General features: G+C 43.2%; 1 protein-coding gene across 4 annotated transcripts in view; it reads left to right on the forward strand.

Moving 5' to 3' along the window:
- EDRF1 (erythroid differentiation regulatory factor 1) overlaps positions 1-18,821 on the forward strand; it is a 32,879-nt gene extending 14,058 nt beyond the window's left edge. For 2 of the 4 annotated variants that reach the window (XM_004020363.6, XM_042239063.2), the window contains 12 exons: positions 2,165-2,236; positions 2,908-3,058; positions 4,765-4,953; positions 5,209-5,409; positions 6,841-7,059; positions 9,145-9,368; positions 12,532-12,690; positions 12,861-13,010; positions 14,639-14,792; positions 16,277-16,392; positions 17,397-17,548; positions 17,957-18,821. In XM_004020363.6, coding sequence (XP_004020412.1) covers positions 2,165-2,236; positions 2,908-3,058; positions 4,765-4,953; positions 5,209-5,409; positions 6,841-7,059; positions 9,145-9,368; positions 12,532-12,690; positions 12,861-13,010; positions 14,639-14,792; positions 16,277-16,392; positions 17,397-17,548; positions 17,957-18,125 — 1,956 coding nt within the window. In that variant the 3' untranslated portion in view covers positions 18,126-18,821. The remainder of the gene's footprint in view (positions 1-2,164; positions 2,237-2,907; positions 3,059-4,764; positions 4,954-5,208; positions 5,410-6,840; positions 7,060-9,144; positions 9,369-12,531; positions 12,691-12,860; positions 13,011-14,638; positions 14,793-16,276; positions 16,393-17,396; positions 17,549-17,956) is intronic. The other 2 variants (XM_042239062.2, XM_060404580.1) reach the window with 1 other exon arrangement.
- The last annotated feature ends 360 nt before the right edge of the window (positions 18,822-19,181 follow it).

Below are 19,181 nucleotides of genomic sequence, written 5' to 3' on the forward strand. Positions count from 1 at the left end.
GGTCTAATAATCATTAGCTCTATGAAATCTGAAACTCAGTTGTATGATTGTCCCAGGGTCACTGACCCACATGTAAACCGACGGTGGGCAGATGTGTAAATGACACATCAGCATGTTAATTTCCACGTGGGAGATTTTTCTTCCCAGTGACCAATGTGCAGCCCCCTCTCCTCATCAGGGTGCCCCTTCCCGGTTGCTGTGTTGCTGGGAGACAGTATATGTTGCTTGGTGAACATAGAATCAGAGCGCATGGGCAGCTTGTTGATCCGAATGTGGAAAGACCTGGCACCTTGTCCCTGTGCTATAGGACAGCACCTTTCAGTGACTGCAGGCATGTCAGCTGGATTGGACATGTCCTGACTGGTCACAGCCCAGTGGACCCTGACAGCTTCCTGCCCATTAGGTTTCTGTTGGTGTTGATCGCGTTGACTGTCGTACCATCCATTTTTTCTAGACTGTTTTATTTTTCCAAATTATTACTACTTTCCAGTTGTATTTATAGATAATCTCTTACTTTAAGCTCTGATGTTAACTTTCAGATGGAAGTTTTATATTCAAATAGGTTTTTAGAGGATCTCTCTGTCATTCCAAAACATTGCCTGTCCTTCTGACCTCTTCATTTCCCCTGTCGTTTACCTTAGCCCCACTGCCTTTTTCTCTCTCTCATATGCAGAGTCACGCCCATCTGCGGGCCTGTGCATCTGCTGTCGCTTGTGCTCGGAACTTACCCTTTCCCCAGACCTTTCTGTGGCTGGCTTTTTCTAAGTTGCTTGAGATGTCACCTCTAGGAGACCTTCCCTGACTGCTCTAGATAAAACATGCACTGTTTTTTTCTCCTCCATGGGGCTGGTAATCTGTACCTGAAATTCCCGTGTGTCTGAACTGTAGGCTCCCTGGAGGTACGGGCTCCCTGGAAATACAGGCTCTCCTGTGTCTCCATGGCTACAACCCATAATGCTCCTGTGTGCTCAGTCGCTCAGTCATATCTGACTCTTTGCAGCCCTGTGGACTGCAACCCCTCTGTCCATGGGATTTTTCAGGCAAGAATATTGGAGTGGGTTGCCATTTCCTCCTCCAGAGGATCTTCCCGACTAGGGATCAAACGTGCATCTCCTGCACTGGCAGGCGGATTCACCACCATTGCACCACCTAGGAAGCCCACAACACATAATTGGTGTTCAGTGAATATTTGACTAAATGACCACAGGAAAAAGTCATTAACTATCCATCTGAATTTTAGTGCACTTGGCAGCTTGAGCAACTCCCAGTACAGTAAAAAAAAAAAAAAAATGTTTCTTACTGTAAACAAAATCATTGGTTGTAAAAAGTACCTTGTTTGGGAAACTGCTTCGTCAACAGAATGCAGTTACATTTGGTGAGTGGTGTGTTTACAGATTTTTTTTTTTTTTTTAGCAGAGAACTTTCTATCAATATTGAAAGCACTCAGAAATAGCATTCATATAAACATGTCTTTTGTGTTAGATCTACCGTATCTCAGTACTTTCTGGAGTACAGACAGTATGGCTCCAGGGCCCCGGTCTCAGCACTCGCCCACTGCAAGCTTGAACACAGCACCTAACATCTGTGTTTACTTCTCTGTATAATGAGAGTGGTAATTCCAGCCTGTAAGATTCACCAAGTGGAATGCCTCACAGAACTGCTTACACATCATATCACCTACTAGGCAGAGGTTATTAACTGGCTCTGCTCCTAATTAAGTGTATGCATTATACATGAGACCGTGGGCAGTGCTGGTTAACATTGCTAAACTGCTGATATTGTAAACTGTGTGTTAGCAAGCACTCGTGCTCGTCGGGGGTGAGCTGACCCTTCGGATTAGGTGTAGATTTATTTAAAACATCTCTTGCTTGCCTTTTTTGTTGTAATAGAATTATTTTTTTCAATTTTAAGTACTTAAAGCAACATATACTGGAAGATCTTTTTAAACAAAATTTTTATTGATGCTTATATCCATTTACTCTGCAATTAAAACAAGATTAGTGTGTAATTGAAACAATTCATTAACCTTGAAACAGATACCTCACTAAGCTGAATACACAGAAAAGTTCAAAATTTATTGATTTGCAGAATTTTAGTAATTCCTGGGAGATGGAATTTGTTGTATTGGCAGCACGTTAATAATTTTTAATGTTTGTTTCTGAAGCCCAGTTGTGCGTTTCCGGTTTGTCATGACACAGAAGAGCGCTGTAGGCTTGTGCTGAGCTATGTTCTGGAGGTAAGTTTCCGTTTAGACATCACTCTTTCAGTAAAGCTTGTACTTGATATGCAGATGGCACTTGTTTGCTGCTGCTGAGTCGCTGCAGTCGTGTCCGACTCTGTGTGACCCCATAGACGGCAGCCCACCAGGCTCCGCCGTCCCTGGGATTCTCCAGGCAAGAACACTGGAGTGGGTTGCCATTTCCTTTTCCAGTGCATGAAAGTGAAAAGTGAAAGTGAAGTCGCTCAGTCGTGTCCGACTCTTAGCGACCTCATGGACTGCAGCCTACCGGGCTCCTCCGTCCGTGGGATTTTCCAGGCAAGAGTACTGGAGTGGGGTGCCATTGCCTTCTCAGTTGTTTATTGGTGTCTACATGTTAATCTTTCATTTAAATAAAGTTTTATTGGGAGTATAGTTGCTGTTACAGCGTTATGCTAGTTTCTGCTGTACAGCAAAGTGAATCAGCTAAATGCTATTCTGAGTGATATTCTACTGTGATTTTTTTTCCCCCTTAAAGCATGAATTGAAAATTAGTTTTTCCTAACTTTCAGGCCAAATGTAGTTTCTAAAGTCTGTTTTCAAAATATAAATTCTCTTAGGTGTATCTGGTTGTCCAGATACTGTGTTATATTTCATTTCCAGTTGATGTTCAGTGACATGTATAGTAAACATTTCTCCTTTTTTTAAAGGGTTTAAAGTCTGTGGACAGCAGCATCAAAAAAGAAAGTGACCTCCCTGCCGCTGACCCCAATACCCCAATCCCATTAAAATATGAGGATGAATCCACAAGAGGGGGTCCTGAGGGTCTAGAGAAGCAGATGGCCTTGTTTTTGGACAAAAGTAAGTTGAATTGAAGTGCAAATAAGGCCATTTCAATGGAATAATGTACTGGGCCTTTATCAGCAGCAGATTTGGGTCAATTAAGGCCTTCATTGAAAGGAATTCAAATAAAGGCTACATATGAATGGAAAGTAGGGGAAGATATCGTTTCATTCAAAGTGTAAAATAAAGCTGGGTGATTTCGATCCTTGGTAGATATTTCTAATGAGAGTGTGAGGAACCTGCCTCCTCCTGTCACCCGCTGTGAAGAACTAATGCCCTCAGCCCTTAGGCTTCTCCTGAGAAGGCCCTGCTTCAGTAGGAGCAGTCAAGGGCTTAAACACAAGTACTTAGGAGCCAAACCGCACAGCTTCAGGTCCCAGCTTCACTGGGGCAGGTCGTTTGACTTTGCTGAGCCATGTTTTCTCTCCCAAAGTAGAGACAAAAGCAGGGCCTCCTTTAAAGGGGTGCTGTGTGGATTAAGTGAGTCGGTGCAGGTAAATGAGCTCAGAGCGGGGCACGTGATGACCAGAGCAGTGGCAGCCTGTTCCCCTCCCAGTGCTGGAGTAAGCTGCACGTGTGCTTAAAAGCGTCAATCTGGTCAAGGACGCCATGTCACGAGGAACTTGTGGGCTTCAAAGTAAAAGTGCTGAGTTTCTCATTTTAACCTAAGTTGTATTTCTTTTCCCAACCCTATCTCCCCTCCCTTTTTTGAAACCAGTTTCCAGCTAATTTTAAAAGTATTTTGAAAGCCCGTATGTTTAAAATCGTACCAAGAGCTTTCTGAAAGGTTTTCTCTTCATGAGCATAAGTGGGGCGTGGCAGGACTCGCTTCCCCAGCATTTACGTTGTGCCTCCTGTGTGCTGGCCTGAGCTTCTACACACCAGCATGGAGACTCCTGTCTCTGCTTTTCTCACGCTGTTGTCTTTTCTGAAACGCCTTTTCTGTCTATTCCTTCCTCCCCCTCTCAACTGTTGAATATCCTGCTCTTGTTCAAGGCCTCTGTGTTCACCACCTCTGTCTGAGTCACAATTCCTTGGTTCCCTCACCACTTTGTCCTGTAAGCACTTCCTGAAGCCTGCCTTAGTCATCCTCAGCTGTGCTTAATGGTTTTATACACAAACACAAATACGCTTGTGAGCAAAACCTCATCTTTGGTTCTCTGAAGATGCCTCACACATCGAAAATGCTTACAGTAGCAGAGGAAAAAGAAATACAGGCATGAATAAAACCATAAAAGAGCCTTAAATACTTTTCATTTGTATTTTGAAAGACTCAAACATTAGAGCTGATCAAAAAAGGAGAAATCTTGAACCTGGGAGATGCTGAGCATGACATAATAAGTGGTGAGGAACCATTTTAATGTTTAGAACAGGAGTTCTGTGATTAAAGCTGTGCTTCAGGAAGGTGCACTTTGGGGCAGGTTGACCCATAGGCTAGAGAAAGGAAGTAGATGCCAGTCACGAACCCAGGGATGTCAGTGAGCCCCAGAGGGAGTGACAGAGTTGACAGCTGTGTGGAAGGAGGGCTTTGGAGATCTCAAGGGGATTGAAACACTGCTGTTCTAGTAATACTTCGCCGCGTTTAAGTAGCATAGCATTTACCAGTTTTGTTGTACTGTTAATTGTACCAAAGCCTGGTGTGTTTATATCAAGAAACAATTTTTTTTGGTACAGTGAGACTTATATTCAAATAAAATGTACGTCTTCTCCCCCTCATGTTGTAGTGGGCTCCCTTCAGAAGGGCAATTATTCCAGTCAATCTGGAATGATCCCTGGTTCTTGGCAACATAAAATGAAGCTCCAGCTGATTCTCAAGTCATCGAAGGCCTATTACGTCTTGTCTGATGCTGCCATGAGTCTTCAGAAGTACGGAAGAGCATTACGATACATTAAATTAGCTTTGCAGAGCCATGGTAAGTCACTGCAGATGAATATGTTCAGTAGCTTTGGGAGAAGAGATCAGAGAAGGCATCTGAATCACAGTGAAATTTTGCTCAGTGAAATGTTCATGTAAAAATTTTTTTCTAACCTTGTATGTTTCCTAGTACTTTCCACTCTGGTTTAATAGCCCTTCATTTTGAAATACATGAACGATCTTCCTAAGTTTTACTGTGTCCCTTCATTTTTAATGTGCTATGTTTTCTCTCCCTCCTGCTCTTTCCACATAGATACTTACTGCTGCCTCTGCACCAATATGCTTTCTGAAGTGCTGCTGTTTCTTTCTCAGTATTTGACGCTCTGCGGTGATATCCAGCTAATGCTGGCCCAGAACGCAAGCAACAGGGCGGCACACCTTGAGGAGTTCAACTACCAAACGAAGGAGGACCAGGAGATCCTGCACAGCCTCCACAGGGAGTCCAGCTGCCAGGGTACGCAGGGAGGGGCCTGCTCTGTGGCTCAGAGAAGCGCCAGAAACGTCAGGGTGTCATCATTTCTTAATGTTAACGTTGAACACAATCCTGTGTATTTGTGTCTAAAATGGTTTTGGAATATTTTGTAATTACTAATTATACAACTGGAACTAACTAAAAATAATCTCTGGGGGGCGATCATACTGACCATTTTACACTTGTCTTTCTGTAATAACCCTTTCGTCAACTGACCAACCCATGATTTTCTTTTGAAAAGGAATTAGCAGTGCATAAAAGGGAATGTGTTACCTTCTGAATGGTTCCTAGGGGCTAAGATACAGAGGTCATTATTTTTTGAACGTGGTTCACGGCTGTCTTTTTGGAGTCGTCAGATTTTAAGCCTGGGAGATGGGAGAATTTAGTCCACAGCAGCAGTATTCCTCCTCTTAGCTCTGTCCAGTAGATATAAGCACCCGCAGTTTGGGCAGTAAATGAGATGTAAGGTGCTTTTGTAATGTATCATGAAATTGTTTATTATGCTCTTGAGTTGTTTATATCACTTGATACCCACATCCCAAAAAGTTTTGGACTGTTAACATCTAGAGAGTACACAGAGGGAGGAAATGTATAATTTCCTTGGGGGTTTCTGGCCCTCTTTCTTCCCTTCCTCCCTGTCTGAATTTCTCAGATGACCATTTTATTTTAATAGATGTGGTGAGAAAATCCATAGTTTGTTTTTGCAGCTCCCATCATGCTGGTTTCACTTAAGGTACCTCTTTGTAAGAGTGATGTGCTCCCTGAAAGTTAGCAGCAGGGGTACTGCCCTTTTTTCCCTTGAGTTTTTGGGCCCAGCCCCTGAGTTTACTCCAGTCTCCACTAGATGGCAGGTTTAAGTCTTTAGAGCTTATCAGTTAGCTTCTTCTGCGACTTAAACTTAACTATTCATATAATGGGGCTTCCCTTGTAGCTAAATCGGTAAAGAATCTGCTTGCAATGCAGGAGGCCCAGGTTCGATCCCTGGGGCGGGAAGATCCTCTGGAGAAGGAAATGTACATAACTAGCTTCTGGTAGCAGTCAGAAATTTATTTCAAGAACGGTTTTCAGTAGTTAAAAAGGAAAAAATGGTTTACTTCGTATCAGTGGACAACTTTAGGTCTGTACCAATAAGCAGCGCATCTGGTAAAATCTGGGTCTTGGGAATTGTTTGGTATTTTTAGGCAGGAAAATACTTCTCTTAATCAGATGTTAATGTTTCAACAAAACACAGTTGTTTAAATAAATTCAGAGACCTTCTGAAATTTAAAAGTTTAGTGGTATTAATTGAATTTTAATATGTTTATGCTATATTGCATCTATTTGTTCTTTTGTCTTAAAAGTATTAGATTACTTAGATGCTAAGGAAGAAGGGTTCATATGATTCACGGTAATGTTTCCTCTTTTTCTTTTAAGGATTTGCATGGGCCACTGATTTGTCTACAGACTTAGAAAGTCAACTTTCAGTTAGTTGTAAATGTTATGAGGCTGCTAATGAAATCCTGCAGTTTAGTGACTTAAAAAGCCAAAACCCAGAGCACTATGTACAAGTATTGAAGAGAATGGGTAACATTAGAAACGAGATCGGTGTCTTTTACATGAATCAGGCTGCTGCGTTACAGAGCGAGAGGCTAGGTGAGTATCTTTCTGGGGTCCCCTCTCTATCACCTATCCTCTTAGTAAATCATGCTGATTTTTTACATGGTTCAAGCCAGGAACTGTGGCATTTGGTGTAATTTCATAAAGGGATACACTTTTTATCTTTTATTATTAAATCCTGAGGAAATAAAAATAGGAAGAGACATTATTTTCCCTTGGGAGTTATTTCGGTGTCCTCTGTCCTCCACCTGATCAGTTCAGAAGTGAGTTGGACAGTCAGCCACGTGGTAGGCTTTGTGCTGGATATAAAGTCAGCTAACACGTAGTTCTCCAAGTTGGGAAGCTGGATATGAATACAGGTCTCTGAAAGATGCTGTAAGCACCAGTGCAGTTCAGTAGAGGAGTGGGGAAAGGAGACGTTTCTTCGAGTTGCATGTGTTTGGAAGGCTTGTGGGAAGAAGATGTAGTTTGGGCAGATGGCACATGACATGTAGGGCGTCAGCAGGCAGACGTGGGAAAGGTGGGATGTCCTGACCAGAGTAGGCAGAAGGAAAGAGCCAGAGATACCATGTCAGAGGGCGTTGGGAGTAGCAACGAGTGGTCTTCAGTGATTCAGGCAGAGGGTGTTGGATTCCTCTGGACCCATGTTGAGTGTGAGAGGCCAGTGGACATGTGAGTGAATGGTCTGGTTTAGTAGTCAGAAATGTGTGGGTCAGCAAGAGCTCTTTGGGTTAGCGAAACTTAGACTGGGAACCATTCACATCAGGGTGATAGTTGAACCCATGAGAATGGGTGAAATTGTAGAGGCTGTACACACAGCATGAGAAACAAAACGGGCTGAGGGAGAAAGCGGGGGACAGTGCATAAGCTGAATAAGTGAGTTACCGTATGCCTGTGCCCTGTGAGTGGTGCTTGGCACCAAGGTACAAGAGGTCATTGCTGGTGGGAGGACCTGAGCTTTGTTATTTATACATATATAGTCTGTTTTTTTAAGTTGAGATACAAGAACATGTGCTTTTAAGGTGCTTCTGGAGGAGGAAGTCAGTAAAGGCATATGAAAAGTGGTAGTCAGAAAGGAGAATTCGAGAAGACGCAGATTGTGCCTCTTAAAATTCATGGGACCATGTCTCTAGAATCTTTATAAAATGGTGCTTTGCTCAGATGTTCTTATTTGCTTGCTTTAATACCAGCTGATTAATAGAGAAGAGGATTCAGAATATTGTTTTAGCCTGCTTGGCTGCCATAACAAAATAGCACAGACTAACCTACTGTATAGCATAGGGATGTAGTAGGGAGCTCTGCTCAGTGTTATGTAGCAGCCTGGTTGGGAGGGGAGTTTACGGGAGAATGGATACATGTGTGTGTGTGGCTGAGTCCCTTTGCTGTCCACCTGAAACTGTCACAGCATTGTTAATCGGCTGTATTCCAATACAAAATAAAGAGTTAAAAAAAAATACAACGGACTAGATGGTTTTACAACAGAAGTTGATGTCTCACAGTCTGGAGCTAAAAGTCCAAGGCTGGATTTCTCTGAGACTTCTCCCGTTGGCTTGCAGGTGGCCCCCTTCAGGTGGCCCCCTTCTTGCTGTCTTCTCCCCTGGCCTTCTCTCTGTGCACATTGCTGGCATCTCTTTTATGAGGACAGTCATTTTGGATCAGAGTCCCACTTTATGACCTCCCAGGTGGCTCGGTGCTGAAGAACCCACCTGCCAATGCAGGAGACACGAGTTCAATCCCTGGGATGGGAAGATTCCCTGGAGTATGAAATGGCAATCCACTCTAGTATTCTTGCCTGAGAAATCCCACGGACAGAGCAGCCTGGCGGTCTACAGTCCAGGGGGTCGCAAAGAGGAGGACACAACTTAGAAACTGAACAACAGCCACAGATGACCTTAAGTGAATCGCAGTTGTGTGTAGGACCTCAGCATAGGTTTGGGGGGTGGGGAACAGAGGCGTGAAGAGAGTATAACAGGTGTGATGAGAATAGCGCGCTGCAGTTGGTCCAGGTGGCTGCTGCTGCCCTGGGCACCCTGTCACTGCCACGCTCCTCTCATCAAGACACACTGGTGGGCTTACACTGATACCTGCTTACGCAATTGTTTTCTTTCTTTTCTGGCAAAGTGAGCAAAACTGTGTCCACTGCAGAGCAACAGTTGTGGAAAAAAAGCTTTTCTTGTTTTGAAAAGGGAATTCACAACTTTGAGTCAATCGACGATGCCACAAATGCGGCCCTTTTATTATGTAACACGGGACGACTCATGCGGATTTGCGCACAGGCGCACTGTGGCGCAGGTGATGAATTTAAACGTGAATTCTCACCAGAAGAAGGCTTGTATTACAATAAGGTAACACTTGCATATGGGGCTTCATCTGTTCACACTTGATTGTTGTTTCCACTTTGCTATAGCACCACTAAAAGGTGATAAAACTGAAATAGTTAACTTGGTGATGGCATAGGAAGAGACATCAGCATCTAGCCTAAGAGTACTAGGGATTCAGTAGTGAAGACGACAGGTTGAATTGATAGGGAAAACACAATCGTTCAGTAAATTGCATTGGTGTAACCAGATTAAAAAGCAGAGACTTTACTTTGCCGACTAAGGTCCGTCTAGTCAGTTCAGTTCAGTTCAGTCGCTCAGTCGTGTCCGACTGTTTGCAACCCCATGAATCGCAGCATGCCAGGCCTGCCTGTTCATCACCATCTCCTGGAGTTCACTCAGACTCATGTCCATCGAGTCAGTGATGCCATCCAGCCATCTCATCCTCGGTCATCCCCTTCTCCTCCTGCCCCCCAATCCCTCCCAGCATCAGTTTTTTCCAATGAGTCAACTCTTTGCATGAGGTGGCCAAAGTACTGGAGTTTCAGCTTTAGCATCATTCCTTCCAAAGAAATCCCAGGGTTGATCTCCTTCAGAATGGACTGGTTGGATCTCCTTGCAGTCCAAAGGACTTTCAAGAGTCTTCTCCAACAGCACAGTTCAAAAGCGTCATTCTTCAACGCTCAGCCTTCTTCACAGTCCAACTCTCACATCCATACATGACTACAGGAAAAACCATAGCCTTGACTAGACGGACCTTAGTCGGCAAAGTAATGTCTCTGCCTTTGAATATGCTATCTAGGTTGGTCAACACTTTTCTTCCAAGGAGTAAGCGTCTTTTAATTTCATGGCTGCAGTCACCATCTGCAGTGATTCTGGAGCCCAAAGAAAGAAAGTCTGACACTGTTTCCACTGTTTCCCCATCTATTTCCCATGAAGTGATGGGACTGGATGCCATGATCTTCGTTTTCTGAATGTTGAGCTGTAAGCCAACTTTTTCACTCTCCTCTTTCACTTTCATCAAGAGGCTTTTTAGCTCCTCTTCACTTTCTGTTATAAGGGTGGTGTCATCTGCATATCTGAGGTTATTGATATTTCTCCTGGCAATCTTAATTCCAGCTTGTGTTTCTTCCAGTCCAGCATTTCTCATGATGTACTCTGCATATAAGTTAAATAAGCAGGGTGACAATATACAGCCTTGACATACTCCTTTTCCTATTTGGAACCAGTCTGTTGTTCCATGTCCAGTTCTAACTATTGCTTCCTGACCTGCATACAGATTTCTCAAGAGGCAGGTCAGGTGGTCTGTATTCCCATCTCTTTCAGAATTTTCCACAGTTTATTGTGATCCACACAGTCAAAGGCTTTGGCATAGTCAATAATGCTATGGTTTATTGGTTTTATGGTTAGCTAGTCAAGGCTATGGTTTTCCAGTAGTCATGTGTGGATGTGAGAGTTGGACCATGAAGAAGGCTGAGCGCTGAAGAATTGATGCTTTTGAACTGTGGTGTTGGAGAAGACTCTTGAGAGTCCCTTGGACTGCAAAGAGATCCAAGCAGTCCATTCTGAAGATCAGCCCTGGGATTTCTTTAGAAGGAATGATGCTAAAGCTGAAGCTCCAGTACTTTGGCCACCTCATGCAAAGAGTTGACTCATTGGAAAAGACTCTGATGCTGGGAGGGATTGGGGGCAGGAGGAGAAGGGGACGACCGAGGATGAGATGGCTGGATGGCATCACTGACTCGATGGACGTGAATCTGAGTGAACTCTGGGAGTTGGTGATGGACAGGGAGGCCTGGCATGCTGCGATTCATGGGGTCCCAAAGAGTCGGACACGACTGAGCGACTGAACTGAACTGAACCAGATTAAAGCCACCCCAGTCTGTGTGGTGCCGTGGTAAAGAATCTGCCTGCCAGTGAAGAGACACAGGAGATCATGGGTCTGATCCCTGGGTTGGGAAGATCCCCTGGAGAAGGAAAAGGCAACCCACTCCAGTATCCTTGCCTGGAGACTCCCATGGACAGAGGAACCTGGTTGACTACAGTCCATGGGGGTGCAAAGAGTTGGACACGACTTAGCAACTGAACAACAACTACCACCAGAGTAAATGTCAAATGGATGAAAGATCGACCTGGAGAAGTGAAGCTGTAGAAATCTCAAAGGAAAACATAAGTAGATAGTTAATCTGATGAGATGGGATTTTCCCTTCATAACACAATGAACAAAAATCACAAAGTAAAAGATGGATGTTCAGATGCATAAAAGTTGTGTTTTAAATGCACAACAGAAAGCACAGTTGCAGAGTAGTCCAAATCTAGGGAAAACAAAGCGCACGTGACAGCTCAGAGGTTAATAAACCCTTAAGATAAAAAGAAAACTAAGAATCCTTGAAAATAAGCTGCCCCAGTAGCAGAACAACTAACCTTGAACAAAAAAACTGGTTCATATGTAAGAACAATTTCAAAGTTTTATGAAACTTTTAAACTGAGTTTCTTTTATCAAATTGTAAAATTTTTTGGCAAATGGTGATATCTAGTATTGGAGAAGGTATAAGAACTCAAGAACACACATTTAGTCAAGAACTTTGAATCTGTTTATATTTAGTGAGTAATGTTTGTTGCATATTGAGCTTTAAAACAAAGTGATCTTATTTTTCTTAAGTTTACATATTCATAGAAAAAGTGGATAAGTACACACCAGAAATGTAGAAATTATTGGTGGGTGATGGAATTCAGTGAGATTTTGTTTGGCTGAATACAATGACCATGCATTTCAGCATTATGATAGAGGTGGGAAGGGTTGCTTCTTTAAATACAGTCAAACCCAGCAAATTGTTCCATCTGTAGACTCGTCAAAAAATATTTTATCTAGTTTGCTAGTTATATAAGCTATAATTTTTATTTAGAAAGGAGGGGACAAAAATGAAGGAAGAAATGAATCCTCATGGGTTCACATGAGTCGTAAAACAGCTTGCCTGATGACACTTAAGAGGAAAGGCGGGCGAAATGCAGTCCACTTGAAATCACTTCCGTCATTGAAGAGTGTCATTGATTTACTTTTTTCCCTTTCTTCATGACACTGTCCTATAAATTCTCTCAAGGAAAGTTGCTGTTGGGGTGACTATGAGGCATGTTTTAGTTTAAGGTGTGTACTTAAGCTGAGTCACAGTGGCCCTCTGCTCCCTCACAGGCTGTCGATTACTACCTGAAAGCTCTAAGGTCCTTGGGAACACGGGACATACACCCAGCCGTCTGGGACTCGGTGAATTGGGAACTGTCCACTACTTATTTTACGATGGCAACTCTACAGCAAGATTATGCTCCATTATCTAGAAAAGCTCAAGAGCAGGTAATAATATTTGCTTGATTATGTAGAAGTATTAACCTTATATATTCCTTTAACAGATACATAGCATCTGTTACAGTCTTTTCCTTGACAAGCAGTATTTGTTTTTAAAATTCTTACACAAGATTATGAGATGGTCATTTTTCCCTTTCCCTTAAAAAAAAAATACACAGATTGAAAAAGAAGTCAGCGAGGCGATGATGAAGTCGCTGAAATACTGCGACGTGGACTCGGTGTCTGCCCGACAGCCCCTTTGTCAGTACCGGGCTGCAACCATCCATCACAGGCTGGCGTCCATGTACCATAGCTGCCTGCGGAACCAGGTACTGCCATTCCGATTCAGTCCACTTAGAAGTGTTGTTTGTCTTGCATTTCTGTATAGATTTTAAATGCCATCTGTTCTTGTAGCCATTTCAGAAAAGCTTGAAGGGTAAGTGTTTCCCCTTCCCCCATGTTGCATATTTTTTTCCATTACAGTTGATTAGGCCTTAGTTTGCAAAATTAGACATTTGCCGGAGTGTATTATTTAGTCTTTTTTTTTTTTTTAATGTAGTTACTCTTTATAGAAAATGGTTCTATGCCAATTTAAAGTATCCATCACTCAGTTTAAAAAAATTTTACTGTGAAATGGAGCATGCATATCAAAGGACACAGGGGATACATGTGAAGCATTTGTACAGTTTAAAGAATAACAAAGGAAAGCCCTGTGTACCTCGCCTCGAGGTTAAGGAGTGGAAGGGTCCATCAGGTGCGCCCTGTGTGCCCCTTCCCCTGCTGAGTCTCTCTCAGTACCCGCCCAGATTAACTCCTGTCCGGGGCTTTCTATTATGTCCATACTTTTTCTGTGTTTTATCACTTAAGCAGTATGTTTATATTTTATCTGGTTTTGACCTTTATAGAACAAACCATACTGTATATATTCTTCTTTGACTTACTGCTCTTTAGTTAACATCACATTTTGGAGATTCTTCCAGGTGGATGCATAACTGTTCATTTACTTAGCTTTGTAGGATTCATTAAATGAGTATATCAGTTTATTTATCCATTCTGTGATAGCTGAACTTTGGGGTGGTTCTCATTTGAGGCTGGAAAGTGAAAGTGAAGTCGCTCAGTCGTGTCTGACTCTTTGCGACCCCGTGGACCGTAGCCCACCAGGCTCCTCTGTCCATGGGATTCTCCAGGCAAGAATACTGGAGTGGGTTGCCATTTCCTTCTCCAGGGGAATCTTCCTGACCCAGGGATCAAACCCAGGTCTCCCGCATTGCAGGCAGACACTTTAACCTCTGAGCTACCAGGGGGCTAATTAGAAACAGTACTATGAACAGTCTTGTACGTGAACCCTGGTGCTCAAATCCATGTGTTTCTGAGAATAATCTGAGGCCTGAGGTCGAGGTGCCTTCCTTCAGAGAGGGTGACCTGCTTCTGCCAGGAGTCTTGTGCCTATATAGTTTCTCAGGGATTTTTTTTTTAATGGTTTTGTTGTTTTCCCTTCCTTAGCACCAAGGCAGCTTACCTTGCAGTCCCTTGGGTGTGGGTTTGCTTCTGGGTTGCCTTTATCCCAGGAATATTGTCCTTTGAGGCCCAGCTTAACCTGGAGAGGGTTTTTCTCTCTCCTCTGAGCTGACCCTAGACTCTTTCACTTGCCTCAGGGGGGCCCCAACCTAAACTTATATTTGTCCAGATGGCCTAATATCCTCATGGCACATGCCAGCATGAGAGGGTTCTGAGGCAGCTCCCTGGCGCCGGGACAGCTGGACTCCTGCACACAGAAGGATGGAGCTGGCCTGCCTTCCGCATGCAACACCCAAAACCAGTGAAACACAGACCCAGATGCAAGAGCTAAAACTCTGGGACTCAACAAAATGCTGAAAAGCATTTAGTGATCCAGAGGTCTGGTGAAGTCGTTGCTGTGAAGCCCAAGCCTTAGGATTTATCTTATTTTTGGTTCTAGGTTGGTGATGAGCAGCTTAGGAAGCAGCACCGGGTGCTGGCAGACCTTCATTACAGCAAGGCTGGGAAGCTTTTTCAGCTTCTGAAAGACGCTCCGTGTGAACTCCTTAGAGTACAGTTAGAAAGAGTAGCCTTTGCAGAGTTCCAGATGGCCAGTAAGTCTTCTTTATTTCTCAGATTTGTATGCATTGGCTTAGTGTTGGATTGTCTTAGAGTGAGGCAGACCTATGGATCACTCTTGGATGTAAGTAATGCTGTCTTCTTTTAAATTTGTCTATAGTTAATGTCTTTGGATAGGGATGTTTTTTTGAAATGCTGTTTAAAACATAAATGTGTTAGATTATGTTTAATGACTAGAAATACTGGAATACAGCCCAGGATTTCTTATTTGAAAAAAAAAAAAAAAATTCTGACAAGTTACTTTAGACAAAGATTTGAGTCATCATGAACAAGGTGGGGGCGGAGAAGCGGTGGTGGCAGCGTGGCGGCCCCACTGAGTCCCTCTGCACGGTAACCACAGAGCCTGACAAGGTGCAGATGAGGTGGGAGGGCAGGGAGGGGTAAAGGGAGACGTGGTATTCTGCCATTCGCCTCAGCTTGGAGTGGGCTGGCTCTCCACCACCGGGTGTGTTTTTCTAAACTCACTCCTCTACCTTGTTCAGCTGTTCCCTTTCTGCAGAAGCATCTTGCGAGAAGTATCTCTTGTCTGGTAAAGAAACAAACATTTATTTGAAGTACAGCAATCCTACTGGTTTCATTTCAGTTATTTTCTTCTATAAAATTAAAATGAGTTTAATGTGTACATGTTTATACAGTGTCTCTGGAAGGATGGACACGAAACTGATGGCACTGTCTCTTCTGGGGAGGCCGGCAGGGCAGCTTTCAGCGTATGCCCACTTGAACGTTACACGTTTTGAGAACGTATTACCTACCCAAAACAGTTTTTAGGAACACCTTTTACTAGGGGGACTTCCCGGGCAGTCCAGTGGATAAGACTTCGCCTTCCAATGCCAGTGCAGAGGTGCAGATTCAGTCCCTGGTTGGGGAGCTAAGATTCCACATGCCTTACAGCCAAAGAAAGCAAAACGTAAAACAGAAGCCATATTGTAACAAATTCAATAAAGACTTTAAAAATGGTCCACATCAAAAAGATCTTTAAAAAAAAAAAAAGGAAGAAATACCTTTTACTAAAATCATCTTCTTAAAATTCTGGCAGCATGTGCAGAACTGAACGTCAAGTAGCTCTTTCTGGGGGTGGTCTGGGGAGGTCTTTTCTAGTTTGCATCTTTGAATTTTCCATGTTTGAATTCCTTAGAATGAGCAGGATTCATTTTTTTTTTTTTTAAGTAGATACTAGGAACAGATTTGCTATGATGATCAATATGGTTAATTCCTTTTTAAACAGTGTTTACTACTCTTGAGTATGAAACCAGGTAGTGAGGCAAGAAAACAATGATTGTTTATTGTTTCTCTAGTTCTGTTTTTCTCTAGGGATAACTACTGAGCAGAAGTTGGATTTAGATTTCTTGGGATTTTCATGAGCTGCCTTCATAATGTTTGAAAATCAGAATTTTCATTAATACATTGGATGAGTTTCTCTGTATTTAAAGGAATGATCATTTTGTGTTTGCCACTCTAGGTCAGAATAGCAATGTTGGGAAATTAAAAACGCTATCTGGGGCCCTTGATATAATGGTGAGAACTAAGCATGCATTCCAGCTTATCAGAAAAGAGCTTGTGGAGGAATTTGAACAGGTAAATGGAAAAACAGATTTATCAGTTTTTTATGTCTTAAAGTCAGTGCTACATGGTGAGTATGTACAGTGGGCATATGCATGCATGCGTGGATACAAATACAGAAATATCTATGCTTTGCATGGGCCTGCCCTGGTGGCTCAGATGGCAGAGAATCCACCTGCAATGCAGGAGACCCGGGTTTGATCTCTGGGTTGGGAAGATCTCCTGGAAAAGGGAATGGCAACCCACTCCAGTATTTGTGCCTGGGGAATTCCATGGACAGAGGAGCCTGGCAGGATACAGTCCATGGGGTCAAAGAGTTGGACACAACTGAGCGACTAACACTGCATAAAAACACATTAACTGATTTATTTTATTTTTTTTGGTGGAATTATTAAACAGTTCTTTAACTTGCAAGTGTATCTTTTATATTTTAAAATTGTTTCTTTAAATAACCACATAGACCTTGGTTAATAATAAGGCCCTGGGAATAAAGACAAAAAAAAAAGGTCTGTATCAGTTTCCACTAAACTGCCTACAGCTGAACGGTGAGTGGGCTTACGCCGGCTCCCTGGGAAGGCCTTTCAGTTTCCCCAGCATCCGTGTATTCATGCTGCCTTCTCTGTGGCTGAAAGCTTCCCTGAGTTCCCGTGGTGCCTCCATCCTGCGAACTTCCGGTTCTGGTTCTCAAACCACATGGGACCAGTTTCCATCTGTTCCTTGAGCATGTGGTGTTGGAAAGTCAGGAGGGTTTCGTTCAAGCTTAAGTTTCTTCTACATAAGTGCCATTTAGGTTTGAGACAGTTTTTTCACATGGTTTGGTCTATCAGAATGTTCTCCCAGAGGCAGAGAAGGCTGAGACAAGGCCGCCAACAGGGCTGTCCCTGGACAAAAATCCTCTCGATTTGCTCTTTGTTTTGGTTAAAACGTTTGCTAGATTATTCAAACTGTGGCTCCAACACTTTAGTATGAAGCAGTAACTGTGGGGTGACTGAGCTGAAATCTCTTTTTGTTGTTTTTAGCCTAAGAGTGAAGAGAGCCCTCCAGCTGCTGATTCTCCTCCTAGTCTTAATCGAGAAGAAGTGACAAAACTGCTCAGTATATTTGAATCTCGCTTGGCATTCCTTCTCCTTCAGTCCATCAAGCTGCTGTCTTCAACTAAGAAGAAAACAAGGTATACAGTAAATGGCTTGGGGGAGTTTCTTTCCCCGCACCTTACCCAGATCCTCGTATACCCGCCCAGCTTGCCCTCAGGAGAATGTGGCTTCCATGAAGGCTGGGAATCCAGGTCTGTTTCGTTCATGACCAGGAGCAGTTCCTGGTACATGGTAGACACTCGACTATTTATGAAAAGAATAAGTATTGGCTTTAATTGATGTTTTAAAATAAGTGTTTAAAAACAGGCCTGTGAACAGTCGGTTTAGGAAAGTAAGTATGAAGTCGGCATTAATAGGACCCCTGCTTCCATGAAAAGTGATGACAGGGCCATCAGTGTTTAGTTTTGGGTCTCTTACTGTTCTTGGTGGGCACCACTATTCTCTTCATCTCTTGCTTTTTTTTTTTTTTTTTTTTTTTTACCCAGTAGTATCCTTGATGAAGACGTACTCCTCAAAACCAACAAGCAGGTTTACTCCCAGCTCCTGAGAGCCACTGCGAACAAAAACGCCTCTCTCTTGGAAAGAGTCGACCTCCTCATCCATTTGCTGGACCAGCTGGCTCGCGGCGGAGGCGGCAGCACCGCTGTCCAGTGACTCCCGCCTGGGGCTGCGTCCACAGATGCTGTCAGTGCCTTCTGCACTCGGGTACTAGCGTTTCCATTCGGTGCTCCGTGTCATTAAATATGAGGGAAATACCCACTTAAAACAGGCACAGCGATGGAAACACAGAGTTCTCATTGCCCACGACAGACAACCGTGGCAGAGTTCTCTGGCTTCTTCGTCGGAGGCGCCAGCATCACAGTCAGACTTAGAGCTCCCACGTTCGTTTCTTTGAGAAGGACGTGGTACCTCAGTATTCATAGACTTGCTGTAGGGCAGTTAACACTTTTAAATATTTTTGAAGTATGTTAAGCTATGTGGGTTTAAGAGATACTTATCTTGGAGAAATGTTGCTTTGGTCAAGGGCATTTCTATCCAGATGATTGCAGTGGTTCAGGTGGGTTAGAGAAACTTCTGGTGCATCCACAGTGTTTCCTTCTCAGTCGCACAGAAAAAGCCTACCCTTTTCAAACTTCAGTACGGGATTTTTCCAAGACCAGCCATTGTGCAAGTCTGTCTGTAGTGCATGTTCTGAACAGATCTGCTTTTCTTTGACTTTGTATGACAGTTGATCAAGGATAGGTACCTCTCCCCTTCCCCCACCCCCTTATTTTTTTTTTTCATTTTAAACTTGAAACTGTGAATAAGGTTAAGAAAACTATTTTGAATAAATAAATTATTTATTTAAAATGTCTTTGTAGTTTTCCATTTCACATTCTTCACACTGAGTTTTGATATGAACTGGTTTAATACATTTTACAAAGTGACGATTAAAACATTAATAAGAAGTAAAATTTATGCCACCTCCTGAATTCTCACTAGATTATACTCATTACTTGCTGCTATGTGGCTCTTGTCTAGTTGCTTACAACACACTGTGTTTTTTCCACTGCCTGGAGCATGCAAGGCTGTCCTTGTCATAGTTAACTGATCTCAGCTTCGAGAGAGAGGACGCGATACAGAAGTCAGGCATGTGCTCCTTCCCGTGGGGCTGACGGTCTGCATATATGTGTGTGATGCCGCTGTAGATGAGAGCTTGCCCAGCCGTCG

Source organism: Ovis aries, chromosome 22 (genome assembly GCF_016772045.2).
Source record: "Ovis aries strain OAR_USU_Benz2616 breed Rambouillet chromosome 22, ARS-UI_Ramb_v3.0, whole genome shotgun sequence".
NCBI classification, from domain to species: domain Eukaryota; kingdom Metazoa; phylum Chordata; class Mammalia; order Artiodactyla; family Bovidae; genus Ovis; species Ovis aries.